The sequence below is a fragment of the Nannobrachium achirus genome (genome assembly GCF_963921795.1).
Source record: "Nannobrachium achirus genome assembly, chromosome: 15".
Lineage (NCBI taxonomy): Eukaryota > Metazoa > Chordata > Actinopteri > Myctophiformes > Myctophidae > Nannobrachium > Nannobrachium achirus.
Window position 1 is genome coordinate 44946759 of NC_137822.1, and position 16042 is coordinate 44962800.

General features: G+C 45.6%; 1 protein-coding gene across 1 annotated transcript in view; it reads left to right on the plus strand.

Annotated features, from left to right (window-relative positions):
* Positions 1–16042, plus strand: part of cUnh2orf42 (chromosome Un C2orf42 homolog) — a gene marked incomplete at both ends in the record, with an annotated part of 43841 nt that overhangs the window by 11492 nt on the left and 16307 nt on the right. Inside the window, one exon of the mRNA XM_080743673.1 lies at positions 3825–4079. Within this exon, the coding sequence (XP_080599799.1) occupies positions 3825–4079 (255 nt within the window). The remainder of the gene's footprint in view (positions 1–3824; positions 4080–16042) is intronic.

Consider the following 16042-nt stretch of genomic DNA (forward strand, 5'->3'; position numbering starts at 1 on the left):
AGACCTCTGACCGTCAAGAGCTCTGTACTGGACGCTCTGCAGGTAGGAGGGGGTTTACTTAACTCATTGCATGCCAGGCCCGATAGTCCCGAGATTATTTCAATGTCTTTCCCCGCCAGGCCGATAATCCAGAGAAAAGAAAAAAAAATTCGACCCCAAAAACTTTAGTAGGCATGATAGCAATCGCGAAATTGCATGTTTAACCCCCATAGCAACCCCATCTTTCAAACATGGCAGCCATCTTTGTTTACATTTTAGGAAAACATAATGGCTGCTATCTCATGAATGCCTGAACGGATTTCCATTCGGATTTTTTTGTTTGAAAGCTGTGAGCAATGTGCAGACACGTGGTGCATTATCTAGGCATGGGTGTGCATGATCCGTGCACTATGAATTACATGGAAGTCTATGGAGACAGAGGCAGGGGAGAGTACGAAGGTATTGTTAAATGGCGGGGAATGTGTTAAAGGGGAAGACCACCCATTTTCAATATTGAACTATGTCATTAATATAACTTAGAGGAGTTGTGTGGAAATAGAAAAAAGGTTCCCCCCCTTCTGTGTTGCCTAGAACTGGAGGATTGATTTTGGGGTTTGTTTAGAGGGTATGCGAATGCATAAATTGAATGGAAAAATCGAGTGGCAAAGTGAGTGGAAAAGTGAGTTTAATGTCATTTAACATCATTTAATGCAATCAGATAGGACCTTTCTGTTTGGATGTATGGGCTGTCATGGCCAGCAGTGTTCGAGTTATACTCCCAGAGCTATGGGGGCCCTACAACGCGCGCGCGAAAATTGGCGGTTTTTCGCGGTTTTGATCACGTTTTTATCGCATTTTATTCAGGTTTCCGCGGGGGTTTTTTTGCTAAACAATCGGGAATGGCACACTACACTTTCCCTTTGCCCCTTTCCACATGCACCAGCCAGCAAGATAGTCAGACAGCGAGGTAGGAGAGATTACAAAACAGCAGCATTACAAGTCCATCCGTGACACGCAAGGCAGCTGGCTAACGCAACTCAGCCCTTATCGCCACTAAAGTAGCAACGTGGCTCCATCGCACAACACAAGTTACAACTGACAGTGCAAGAATGTTTATTTACCTGTTTGCTGTTGCCGCAGTCCCGTTTGACGCTTTTTCTTTTTCTCATATCCAGAAAGATAAACGTGCATTGTCAAAGCGAAAGTAAACACACACTAGCCTCTGAAAGGGGGGCGGGGCGGAAACTCCCAAAGAGTTCTTCTGGAGTCAAGAAATGTTGTCTGCTTTTTCTTTTTGGCCAATGGGACAACGGCAAAGAGCCGTGAGAGCCAATCAGGGACACGAGTAAGTCTGGCTATGCGAGGTTTATCAGAGATGTCTCATTCAGGCTAAGATGGCAGTAGCCTCTGCCTAAAACCGCCACTGATGAGAGCCAGAGAGCGCAGGGGAGGAAAAAAAAAAAAAAAACACTTGGGAAAAAAAAAGAGACCCCATTGGGGTTTTTGACTATGGGGTCCCAGACCTTATCTATGGGGGCTAAGCCCCCACTGGCCCCCACATAACTCGAACCCTGATGGCCAGGAAGTAGTTTTTTGACACTCAGTAGGCGTATGATGATGATGTCGCTAGCTTTCGCCGTGGACTGAAGACTCACCTCTTCAGACTCCACCTAAACCCTTAGCACTACAGACAATCAATGACCATACATGAAGATAGTTAGCATTTGTTTTTAGGTTTTTTAGAACTTTGATTATATTGTGTTTTTTTCTAGATAGATATCCATTTGCACTTGTTATATTGCTGTTGATGTACTGACATATTATCTTGTGATGTTTTGTATCTGCTTATTGTAAGTCGCTTTGGATTAAAAGCGTCTGCTAAATGCCTAAACTGTAAACTGTAAACTGTAGGCAACACAGAAGGTATATAAATGACATAGTTCAATATTGAAAATGAGTGGTCTTCCCCTTTAAAGGACATATGACATCAACATTTCATTTTATTTTTATTTTAATGTTTTCCTGACCTCAATTACACTCCAAAGAAGTAACTGAGCTTTCAACCTTCAGTGTTTTTTTTGTTAATTTTTTTTTAATCTGTAGTTTTTAGAATAATTAGGCTCAGAAAAGTGAGTTATTTGGCCTCTGGATGTACGCATCATCGTCCAGGGGAGGGTGAGGTTGTATCACCTTTGTTTTATCACCGGAGCTTTTCAACATCACATATTTAACACATATTTCACATACTTTTGAAAATAGCAGATCAACAAGCTCACAATGTTTAACATCACATGTTGTGAGCTTGTAGATCTGCTATTCAAAAGATATTGGGGGGAGAAAAAGTAATATTTTGAATATAACACAGATCTTGTGTGGGGGTCCCTGGCACCACATATTTTCATATGGGGGTCTGTGACTCTGCGGTCTGCGGACAAATACAAGCTCACAACGCCTCACGCCGCGAGGCGTTGTGAGCTTGTAGATCGGCTATTTTTGGCAAAGAGCTTTGGTGTAGAGGGGAAAAAGAGAAAACTAAGTACAGAGTAAAAGGTCAAGTTTATTGCGACCGTAGGTCGCATTTACTACCAAAACCTCCACCGGCTGTCTGTCCGTCCGTCCGTCCGTCCGTCCGTCCGTCCGTCCGTCCGTCCGTCCGTCCGTCAGTGAGTCACACGTCACACGTCACACTTTTGCCCTGCTCATATCTCCACAACCGTTGCCCCCATCCATGCCAAATTTTGCACACACACTCCTTACCTGCCAAACTACAACCTCCAAGGACCCCCGGAGCTCCAGGGACCCCCAGGTCCCTGGGGGACCCCCAGGTGTAAAAAAATGTCCCTCCGTGAGTCACACGTCACACGTCACACTTTTGCCCTGCTCATATCTCCACAACCGTTGCCCCCATCCATGCCACATTTTGCACACACACTCCTTACCTGGCAAACTACAACCTCCAAGGACCCCCGGAGCTCCAGGGACCCCCAGGTGTAAAAAATGACCAAATGTGCAAAAATGACCAAATGACCACCCCAACGGGGCTGCTCACGGGGAATTCCTGGGGACCACCCACTCCTGGTGCTCCAGAACGGATGCAAAAGTGGTGGCGCCCCCCAGTGGAGGACCCCCTCCACTGCAGCTCACATAAAATGCCGTAACTCGGGCTAGGAGCGTCCGGGAGAGCCGGGGCCGGTACCTATTCGTCCGCCAAGGCAACGCGGAGACCCCACCCCTCATTTCTCACATGGCCCTCTTCTAGCGCCACCTTCAGGCCGATTTTTAAAACACATTTTTGGACACTGCTCCTACAGTTTTTGCCCTAAAATCACGCAAATCGCTACACACTATGTCTACACTCATCCCATCAACATGAATCTGTCCCATATAGCGCCACCTTCAGGCCGATTTTTAAAAACACATTTTTGGACACTGCTCCTACAGATTTTGCCCTAAAATCACAAAAAACACTACACAGCATGTCTACACTCATGTCATCAACATGGATCAGGAAGATTTTGGAAAAACAAATTTTTGCCCTATTTGTGCAGATAAGCGACCTACGGTCGCTTATCTCCCGATTAGGGAGTCTTACTGGTTAAGTATTGACTGTTCAAGTGGTTAAATATCTGAAAACACAAATTAACATGAATCCAAAATACACTGACGATTGTGCTGTCAAACGATGAAACTATATGGAATCAATGAAAATGTGGGGGTCCCTGCTTCATCTCTCTCTCAACTAAGGGGTCCTTGGCCTGAAAACATTGAAGACCCCTGCACTAAAGGTAAGAAAACCTTCTTGGCCAGAATTCTCCTTTAAAAAGTGTTGCGTGTCTGTCCACCAGGTGTCTCTCCAGACGCGGGCGGAGCTGTGGAGGCTGGCCACGGAGTCTCCGGGACCGCTGGTCCAGAGGGTCAACAGGGACACGCTGGTGGTCAAGTGTCACGCCGACCCCGAGCACCCGCTGGGCCTCCTGCACGTCACCACGCTAGGGGGCGCCACTGAGCCGCCCCGGGAGGCCCCCTCCAAGGCCCGGGCCCCCGGGGGCCCCCAACCACTGCCACACGTCCAGCAGGCCGGCTTCCACTGCACCTGTCAGGTACCAGAAATAACACGGGGTGACCTCATCTACTGGGAAAACCCTTGAAATAACACAGAGTGATGTCATCTAATGGGATAACCCTTGAAATGACACACAGTGACCTCATCCAATGGGTCATCCAATAGGAAAACCCTTGAAATAACACAGAGTGACCTCATCTACTGGGAAAACCCTTGAAATGACACAGAGTGATGTCATCCAATGGGTCATCCAATAGGAAAACCCTTGAAATACCACAGAGTGATTTCATCCAATGGGAAAACCCTTGAAATAACACAGAATGACAACCATAGAGCGGTGTTTCCCAACCACTGTCCCTGGGGACCTTTGGTGTGGCCCTGAGAAGGGTCAAGTGTGCTCCTTGAAACTGCTTGAAAGCCAGTATTGTATTTACGAGGCGTTGTGTGCTTGTAGATCGTATGTTTTCACTACTGTTGTGCGACAGCCTTGTATGATGAAGCAGGACTTTGCTTTGCGAAGAAACGTACACATTTGAAACTTGGAGATACAAGGTTTCGTCCCGACAGTGACGATATTTACACCCCCGTATTATGTTGGTGTGCCCCTGGATTCTTGGGACATGAAAAGTGTGCCCATGCATAAACAAGGTTGAGAAACACTGCCATAGAGAAAAGAGAGAGCATATAGCCCCGCCCCCAGCTATTAATTTCAATACAAGTTGTTTTTCTTTATGTGGAGCACAAACAGACTTAACTCTACAAGCTTGACAAGCTCTCAATGCATTTTATGCTTATGTAAAAAAAAAAAGTGGTGCTGCAGTGACTGGAGTGGAGACGCGACGCATTGATAGCAAGTAGCGCCCGGTACAACAGCTGTTATAAACCACATATGATTGGTGGATTCTCTGCTTCGAAAACTGCCTGATTGTAATGATTTTATGCCTCTCCAAGGCTAAAGGAACAGGGCTAAAGTGCTAGCATGCTAACAATTTAGCCCCGTTCCTTCAGGAGGAAAAACAACAACAAACGTTGGCTAAAAATAACAATTATGTAACATCACTGCGTCGATGCAGAACGGCACACGGATGCATCGCAATGCAAGCAAATTGTCTTAATCTAAAACGTTTAAAGAAATCCTCTACCCCACCACAGTCCTCAGCCTGAGACCACCACAGTGCCACACTCAGCGCCGCGGCAGTGAGTGAAGTGTATCGAGATCGGCTGCTTCTTGACTGCAAAAGGTAGAATAACAACACTTCGACGCATTTCCTCTCAAAGCGGTTAGCTTCAAAATAAGAGCCTCCTGTAATATGACCACGGCAACTGGTTTCATTTTTAAGTCTAGTACAAGTAGTAGGAAGTATGGACTCAATAAGAAGTATATGACAGTACAGTCCAGTGCTTTCATACCGCACCAAGGTAACTTAAAAAAATATATTTTTTCGACTCAAACAATTGGCGTAGATTCCGGGGGCTTAAAACGACGTGCCGATTCGTCGAACTTTAGAAGACAGCCCTAAACTGAAGGTTGCTTCTTTCCAGTCATGGCTTTAAGTTCCCACCTGATGTTGTGTGGAAGCACCGAACTCTTCAGACCGTACCGGATAATCTTTATCTTGCATAATGTTTTAAGACTAGGACTTAAATCTAAGACGCGCAGATAGAGATAAACTCCCTTTCTTCTTCCGATGGTGATGGGATGTCCCACCATGCCACAGCCCATGATCTTAGACAGGCCTTTCATCTTGGCTCCAAACCTCTTCCATGAGAAGGTCTCTGGATTGAATTTCCACAAATCATTGAAGTGCTGCTCACGTCTGTAGCCACCAGTTATTTACAGCTCTCCATGGTAGGCAAAGGCAGAATGAAACTGGCGTTCTCCAAGACGAAGCCGTGCAGAAGGCGTCTTCAGCCAGCAGTGGGTCTCTGTGTCAAACACGCTGATGTTGTTGTAGGGACAGCCCCTCTCCAATACAAACATCTTTGTCTCAATGATAGTGGCAGAGTGACCTGATGGGACGTGTGATGTAATGCCTCTGTTGTTAATGAAAGACCAGACCATTGTGGTGATGTCCAACTTGTAGATATAATTCCCCAGTTCACTCATCCCCATCTTTCCTCCATAGACATACATGATCTTCTCCAAGACACAGGCTGAGTGTCTGGTCCTTGCCTCTGGAACCGTTCCAGAAGTCCTGGGCTGGACCCATCCGTGGGTGTCGACATTAAATGCATAAAGCACATTGTAGCATCCATCAAGCATGTGGTTGTATTTATCATAATGTTCTGAATTACATCCGCCCCAGAGGTAGACGGTACCTTCTACCAGCACAGCTGTGTGTCCCCAGCGCATGGAAGGAACCTCTTTTCCAGTGGTTCCTGATGGTAACTTCTTCCAACCTAAAGACACAGTGTTGATGACGTGAACCTCAATCTGATCCGTGTCCTTCTTGTCACCCTTGTCTCCTCCAAAGAAATACACTTTGTGCCCCACCGCTACAGAAGCATGATGCTCTACACTTCTTCTCTGACCCACCACCCAGCAAAACATTTCTCACTGAAGGAATACAGATATTAAATTACCTCACTGAAGCCTTGCCGCTTAAAGTGTCTTGGTGTTTACAGTGTTGATGAACAACTCCACCAGTTATATTGTTCAGTGGCCCAACTTCCACGTAAAGCTTGACCACTCCTCAAAGCCGATGGGAGGGTCGGCCAATCAGGGAGGCAGGTGCCGGTTGATCTCCCTAATATGGTAAATTGATCACCATGGCAACGGCAGCACTGCCCCGGCAGCACTGCACAGCAGACAGTCTGTTCAGAAGTGTTGAGTGGGATTCGAACCCGGGTCTACCGCGCAGGAAGGGATACTAAAGCCAAACACCTTGACCACTAGCCTGAAGCGGAATTCCCATGGGGGAGATTTTAGACAAGATGAAAATAGCAAGACATGCAATCTCTGTTTTTACTTTCTGTATCTGTGTGAAGTGGGTGGCCAGGTTTTTAGGAGACCGGTAGCAGGTTGGAGTCTTATTATTTCCAATCTGAGTTCCCAGAGGTTCTGTTTCTCGCCACTAGGGGGGCGAGAAGAACCTCTGGGCCAAAACTATGATATTCCTGGGCAGGAAGTTGTCCCAGGCTCAGAATCTGAGCTGGGACAATACAGGAAGTAGAGCCCTGTGCAAACCTTCAAAACATTCAGAATAGAAACCAAACAAAAACAGTACAACAATATGCAGCCCATGTTTCAAGGTGAATCCTACCAGACTATATTATTTCCAATGGAAGAGTGAAGGTGAACACTGCTTCTGAACCATTCTTCTGCCCTGTGGTCACTGGAGTCACAGAAGCAGAGAAATAGACATTTCTGTGAGAAAAAATATATATAAAATCAGGAAGTGGATTTTGGATTACATAACTTTAAATGTCCCCTCTTTCTGCTGCGATTAAAATCTTTAGCGACCTGGTGGCTAACTTGTAAAAAAAAATGAGAATGGGAGTGAGGGCTTATGGGGCTGTTAAGTCTGACATCATTTTGTAGGCAGATGAGAACTTTTGGGGCCAACTGCCCCCAAAACCCGTGAATCTTTTTTCAATTTTTACTATTTAAATTTTTTTCTTCTCTTTGTTGTTTTAAGGAAAGTGGTAGAATTATACTTTAGTCGTTATTTTTGTCTCGGATCTGTTAAAATAGCGAGGGACAGATATTGATAATAAATCTGCTTGGAGGTCTGACTACAAAATGATGTCACGGCTTAAAAGCCCCATAAAGTTAACTCGTCATGAATCATCAATGGCGTTAAGTTGTTAAAAAAAGATACTGGTGTAATCTGCAAGTAGGTGAGTCACATATCAGCAGAATCTACAGAGGTCCAAGAAAGAACTAAAAATCCCTCCTAGTGTGAAGTGAGTGAGTGGTGCTATTTAGTTATTAAGTGAGTTAATTTCATTTGGCATCCCGCTGGCCAATCACAGCGCGTCCTGCAAAGCTTAGCCATTGGGACCCTGGCCGTACAACAAACCTTGAGACGTGTGTGCCAAGATGTCGGCCATGCTTCAGAGCCCGGGCATTTTTGGGGGTAACGGGAGATTTTTTGGGGATCAGACAAAGCCAGACGTTGGGGCCTATAGACCGATTTCCTGAGCAAAAGGTCTGGATGGCTATGTAGATCAGCCTGAACAAAACATGCATGCCTGGCTAGTCCGGCTAAGGGCTAAGGCTGCATGCAGGATAACATCAAGAGTGAGTAGCTAACCAAAAGGTTCCAACGCCAACACTGTTCTTTGTGGGAAGTCTTTTAATTAAATTGATATTTTTACATCTTTGTCCTCTGCACTCCCTATGTAAGCTTTACGGCCACAGGCTTGAGGATTTCACATTCAGTTCCTCTCCAAAGTTTAATTTTTCCACTACTGTTGGAGCAGTCATAAACTGCACTGGTTCATCCAGATTCTCTGTACATCTTTGTAAAGTTATGTTTGGAATAAGCAAGCACATGAAAAGTTTAGTTGAGCAGACGTACACAGCTGTCTCCCCCCGTCTAGCGTAACCTCACTGTGGGAATTTTTGCACCGCAGTTATGGCGGGCAGCGCCCTCTACGGGCTGCTCAGGAAATCGGTTTATATAGTTCCTTCAGGGAGCACCTCTCAAAAGGACAAGTCACTTGTCCCTGGTATCTGGTCTCAAAAGGACAAGTCACTTGTCCCTGGTATCTGGTGCAGCTGGCGAGGTGTTCTTCTGAAGCACAGCGTCCTGGAGGAGGTCAACATATTCTCACCCCCAAGTCAGACACCTGACGTCTTGTCAAGGACCCTACTGCATCACAAGAGGGGACACTTTGGGTATGCCTCCTACTGCTTCAAGTGGGGGACGCTTTGGGTAAGCCCAGTGGTCTAAGAATGGAAAAAAAAGTCATTCCCGAAGTGGGATTCGAAATTCATATGTAAGGTTTACCAGCCACCCGACGTTACCTATCACACCACTATCCACGGCGGCGGCGGCGCTGCACGGAGGCGCCGGCACGTTAGTTTTACTGAGGTTAAGGTTAGGGTTTGGGTTAGAGTTAGGCATAGTTTTACTGAGGTTAGGTTTAGGGTTTGGGTTAGAGTTAGGCATAGTTTAGGTGGTTGCACACGTTACCTCCAAGTTGCGTTAGAATCCTCCGCGGTGCGTTAGAATCCACGTTGTCAAAGATAAAAGCACAAAAAAGTGGCTTTGTCAGCAAGGATTGCTAGCTCAGTCGGTAGGGCAGCATGACTCAGGATCACAAAGGCGGTGGTTCGCGTCCCACTGACGGTAGATTCATATTTGAGTAAACATGTGTCGGCGTATGCGCACTAAGACTCTACATCCGCGTCTAGCGGATCACGCTGAAAGCGTACCAACGCGCCTGCATGGGTTGACGCTGAAAGTGAGTCCGAAGCGCGTCAGGGGGGTGAAGCAGTGGGAGTGAGAACGGGCTGAGGAGGTTGAGGTGTTCTTCTGGAGCACAGTGTGTCAGAAGAGGTTGAGGCGGGGTTGAGGTTCATGGTGTTGCTCTGGCCAGAGAGATGACCCACGAGTAGGGATGGGACAATAATCGTTATTATCGTTTATCGTGATAAAAGACACAATAATCGCAACGTGGCCGATATAGCCGATCTACAAGTTCACTGGTTGGTGCTTCTTTTCCCTGTAGCTTTTAGTCATGGCTACAAGTTCCCACCTGATGTTGTGTGGAAGCACCGACCACTTCAGACGGTATCGATTAAACATTATCTTGCATAATGTCTTCAGACTAGGACTTAAATCTAAGACGCGCAAATAGAGATAACGTCCTTTGCTTCTTCCAAAGGTGATGCGATGTACCACCATGCTACAACCCATAATCCTAGACGCACCTTCCACCTTGGCCCCAAGCTTCTTCCATGAAAAGGTCTCTGGATTGAATTTCCACAAATCATTGAAGTACTCCTTTCCTTTGTTGCCACCAACTATGTACAGCTCTCCATGGTAGGCAAAGGCTGAATGATACTGGCGTTCTACTGGACAATGATGTGCAGAAGTAGTCTTCAGCCAGCAGTCGGTCTCTGTGTCAAACACGCTGATGTTGTTGTAGTGCTCCCAGTCCGTTGTAGTGCGCCCATAGCCCCCAAATACAAACATCTTTGTCCCGATGATGGTGGCAGAGTGACCTGATGGGACGTGTGATGTAATGCCTCTGTTGTTAATGAAAGACCAGACCATTTTTGTGATGTCTAACTTGTAGACATCATTTGCAGTCATCCCCATGTTTCCTCCATAGACATACATGATCTTCTCCAAGACACAGGCTGAGTGGCCGCTCCTTGCCCCAGGAACGGTTCCAGAAGTCCTGGGCTTGACCCATCTTTGGGTGTCGACATCAAATGCATAAAGCACATTGTAGCATCCATCAAGCGCACAGTAGTATTTATCATAAGGTGGTGAATTACATCCGCCCCAGAGGTAGACGGTACCTTCTACCAGCACAGCTGTGTGTCCCCAGCGCATGGAAGGAACCTCAAGGTGATCTTCTCTTCCAGTGGTTACTGATGGTAACTTCTTCCAGCCTAAAGACACAGTGTTGAAGACGTGAACCTCAATCTGATCCGTGTCCTTCTTGTCGCCCTTGTCTCCTCCAAAGGAGTACACTTGGTGGTCCACCGCTACACAAACATGATGGTGTTCACTTACGCTCCGATTCACCACCCAGCAAAACATTTCTCACAGGCGTAACACAGATGAAATTACTTTACTGATGTCTTGCTGCTTTAAAGTGTCTTGCTGCTTACAGTGTTAATGAGCAACTCAACCAGTTATATTGTTCAGTGGCCCAAACATCACTTAAAGTTTGACCAATCCTCAAAGCCGATGGGATGGGTCAGCCAATCAGGGAGGCAGGTGCTCCCTAATATGGTAAATTGATCACCATGGCAACGGCAGCCCAGGCAGCACTGCACAGCAGACAGTCTGTTCAGAAGTGTTGAGTGGGATTCGAACCCGGGTCTACCGTGCAAGAAGGGATACTAAAGCCAAACACCTTGACCACTAGCCTGAAGGGGCATTCCCATGGGGGAGACATTGGACAAGACGGAAATATCAAGACATGCTATCTCCGTTTTTACTTCCCGTATCTGTGTGAAGTGGGTGGCCAGGTTTTTAGGAGACCGGTAGCAGGTTGGAGTCTTATTATTTCCAATGGAAGAGTGAAGGTGAACACGGTTTCTGAACCATTTAGTTAGGGAAAGTTCGCTGAGTCTATGACCAATCTGGTAACTAAATGCTTACCAATAGCGTTCATAAAGGTGTCTACTATCACCTCCGTTGGGGTCTCATTGTTGGGGTCAAAAATCTGCTTTAAATAGCATGTGAGGGGTCAAACTAGGGGTCTAGAGATGAGTCATCACTTTTCAGAGTTTTTGTGGAAAAAAAATCACACCCAATGTGAAGTGAGCGGTGGTCGTGCTTGCATAACGTCATAAGACTAGGATTTGAGTTTAGGACGTTTTGCTATGGCAAAACGCTGAGGAAAAAGGCTACAGACACACGCACAGCCACGTATAGGAGCGGTTTACCACCGCTCAAAAAAGATAAACAGGAAGTGGATGGAGCGGTGTAGACATCATTTGCAGTCATCCCCATGTTTCCTCCATAGACATTCATGATCTTCCCCAAGACACAGGCTGAGTGGCCGCTCCTCGCCCCAGGAACGGTTCCAGAAGTCCTGGGCTTGACCCGTCTTTGGTTGTCGACATCAAATGCATAAAGCACATTGTAGCATCCATCAAGCACATAGAGTAGTAATTATCATGAGATACTGAATTACATCCGCCCCAAAGGTAGACTGTACGATTAAACTTGTCATGAATCATCAATGGCAAAAGATACTGGTGTAATCAGCAAGTAGGTAAGTCACATATCGGCATAATCCACAGAGGTCCAAGGAAGAACTTAAAATCCCTCCTAGTGTGAAGTGAGTGCTGCCATTTATGAGTAAATTTCATTCTGCGTCTCGCTGGCCAATCACAGCGCGTCCTGTGAAGCTTGGCCAATGGGACCCTGGGCGTACAACAAACTTGGAGCCGGTTGTGCCAAGATGTAGAACATATCTAGGCCAGATGTAGGCCACGCTTCAGAGCCCGGACATTTTTGGGGGGGCCAGACATTTCCTTTGAGTCATTTTGAGGTGTTCTTCTGGAGTGCAGTGTGTCAGAGGAGGTTGAGGTGTTCTTCTGGAGTGCAGTGTGTCAGAGGAGGTTGAGGTGTTCTTCTGGAGTGCAGTGTGTCAGAGGAGGTTGAGGTGTTCTTCTGGAGTGCAGTGTGTCAGAGGAGGTTGAGGTGTTCTTCTGGAGTGCAGTGTGTCAGAGGAGGTTGAGGTGTTCTTCTGGAGTGCAATGTGTCAGAGGAGGTTGAGGTGTTCTTCTGGAGCGCAGTGTGTCAGAGGAGGTTGAGGTGTTCTTCTGGAGCGCAGTGTGTCAGAGGAGGTCCAGGCGGGTTTAGGTTCATGAAGTTGTTCTGGCCAGAGAGATGACCCACGAGTAGCGATGGGACGATAATTGTTGTTCAGGAGACGATCGCTAGGTTTGAATAAGCTTTATTAGTCAGTTAGCGCAACATGACTGGACTCCTAGCTGACATACCTAAATGTGCACTGGGTGAGGGGGAGGAACACAGGTCCCAGCCCCCGCGGCGGCGCACGCACCATGTGATCGTCCCCGAACTAGTCTCTTGTCCCTCTGGTCCGCCGCATCATTTATCGTTTACGATGATAACAGACACTCACAATAATCGTCTAGTGGACATTTACATTCATCGTGAAATTGTCCTCCGTCATGCACTGGGATCAATTCACCTTTTATTTGCCGAGTTGCATATCTGGTACCACTTAAAGGACAACTTTAGTTCTTTACAACAAGGGTTCACATTTTAGATTGTAATTAAATAATATAAAATATGAGTGTTAAAATGATTTCATTTACTTCTTGCTGTTGTTTTAGAGATTCTTATTTCAGTGGTTGAGGGCATGTGTACACTTGTACACTTTTTACAACATATTACACTTTTTACAATTATGTCATTTTACACAGAATAAGCCCATTCCCAAGATGCAACGCAGCCTTTCATGGTTGGAGGTGATTTATGGGGGCTAGAAGTGTTATTGTAAATGGCAACAAAGAAACTGGCGGCTTATTGTGCCTAAAAATAAATTTTTAGCCACTTGTACGCATGCCCCCATGCGCACGCATGCCCCACATTTTAGCATCGTAAACACGATAAAACAATGGAACGAAGCAAATGAAAACATTTTAACACTCACTTTTTCTTTTCTCTAATTACAATCTAAAATATGAACCCTTGTTGTAAAAAATAAATAAAGTTGTCCTTTAAACCCTCTATAATTTGTAAAACGGACTTGGAAATAGTGTACTTGATAGCAGGGCAGGAATTTTATGGAGGCCATGAAGGCCATGCTCGCCGTTGCCCCTCAGTTTGGCCTTGTGCCCCTCAAACCAATGGCATGAGCTGAGGCCACAGTGGCCTTAATGCCCCAGCTGACTGTACCACTTTCTCCTCGGTCTCTTTCTTGTCAATATGTAAACAGTAGACACCGGTGTGTCTTTCTTGTCATGCAGACACTAGGGGTGTGTATCTGTCCCTTCCAAGACGATACGATACGTATCTGATACATGGCCTATGATTTGATTCAGAGATGATAAATCTTACATGCAGAACTATTCGATGCGATTCGGTGCAATTTCGATGCGATTCCGATTTTGTGGAATTTGATGCTATGCGATTCGATTCGATACAATAAGGTGCAAGCTGATAGACAAGTTTAATGAAACATTAATGTTCCATTTAATTAAGAGGCTAGATCTATAAGGTAGCATTGCTGACCTTCAAATAATGGATAAAAAAAAGACCAAGAAATAACAGAAAACTGTAAAGGAAGATGGTGACAAATCATTTTAGTATCATGTCATTGTTGTGTTCATTCTAAATAGACACAGACATGGAGATACAAAAAATACTTAATGTAAACTACAAAGCCTACTGACATGGTTTGGAAATCTGTCTCACACACCCATTTCTAAGAGCTTCACTTAAGCAGTTACAGTTAGTCAGGTGGATAAATGTGAAAGAACACACAAAAGGCCTGGCCCTTCAGGCTTAAGTACAGTGCAATTATTGTAGGGGTCCATTTGGTTCCATTTGTACACTCCCCTGAGTTACACATACTGTACCCATTAGGGTCCATTTGGTTCCTATAATTTAGCTGGGGACCCCCTAGAACTCCCTCAAGGACCCCTGGGGGTCCCCGGACCCCACTTTGAAAACCAATATTCTATTGTGGCCCTTTGCAATAAAAACTGATGCTGTGATTATGACCTTTGCGGTCGGCAAGTGAGGGGACTTCTGATGGTTCTACTGGGAAAAGTGTTATGTGTAATATCCAATCCATTACTGTCACATTCTTATAAAATCCAAACGTTGCGTTCTCCACTGGAATATTCCATATAGTTATGGAACTATCACGTTGGTTTGTTTACAAGTCGCTGCGTCGCACAGTTGCGAGCGTCATTTTACACACACCAGTGTGCTTCGCCAGAAGGTAGCAGATCTACACATTTACAACCCATCCAAATGCAACACGCTGTGGGATCTGCAGCTTTCTTGCAGCCCGCAGGCAGCTTCTTTTTTTTTCTTTTCTTTCCGTTGCACTGTGTTTAGCAGCGCTCTCTTTTGGACTAATGATTCGTAATTGTAAACGCTGAGTAAGTGAGTTCAGAGTTCCACAGCAGGTAAATTATTTTATGCTAAAATCCAGTGAATCCGATTAATAACCTTAGGACCGATACATCGACCGATTCAGGAGCGATTTGGACCGATCCGGGTAAACGCGCATCGATGCAGCCGTATCGCTAGTGTTGAAACCGATAACCGATTCATATCGATTTTTTCCTGCACCCTTAGTAGACACCAGTGTCTTTTGTTGAGATTCTGAAATCTCAACTCCCCTGAGTCCCCATCTTGAATCCTAACCAGTGACTTTGATTGGTGCAGGGCTGAGCATGGATCAGATTGTAAATACCAATTGTATACCGATTGTAAATTCAACCAATTCTTTCAATGGACTAACATCTTGTTTTATTTGATGGCCTTGCTGCCCTGGTATTTGGTCTGTGTGTCCTAAAACAATGGACAACACCAAAGGCCAAGTGGCCTTGCCCCTAAAATGACAAAATGCCAGGCACCACATCTCTTTGCCATAAGAATAGCCAATCTACAAGTTCACAACACGTGACTTTGCGACGCGTTTTGAGCTTGTAGATCAGCTTTTTGAAGAGAAATGTCCCGCCCCAGGATTATGGATGTTTTTGATATATATATATTGATAATTGTGATAATATTGTGAATCGCAAATGACGTAACATTTTCATATCGGCCCATCCCTGGCGTCTCCTGTGACCTGACGTTAAGGATGCTGAGAGAGACATTCTACGGAGGACTTGTGCCTGGAGGAGTGGGGGTTTATGGGAAGCTGTTTGGGACACATGATTTGCTTAAGTTCTGGTTTCTGTGGGCTTCCATTGCCGTTCTTTTTTGTATGTCTTTATGTGGAGCGCAAACAGACCTGACTCTGCAAGCTCTCAATGCATCGCTATGTGTAGCGTTGTGAGCTTTTAGATATTTCTTTAGATTCAACTGGTCATTGCTTCTTTCCAGTCATGGCTAAAAGTTCCCACCTGATGTTGTGTGGAAGCACTGAACTCTTCAGACCGTACCAAATAAACTTTATCTTGCATAATGTCTTCAGACTAGGACTTAAATCTAAGAAATGCAAATAGAGATAACTTCCTGTCCTTCCTCCGCCTCCTCCGATGGTGAAGCAATGTCCCACCATGCAACAGCCCATAATTCTAGACGGGCCTTCCATGTTGGCCCCAACCTTCTTCCATGAAAAGGTCTCTGGATTGAATTTCCACAAATCATTGAA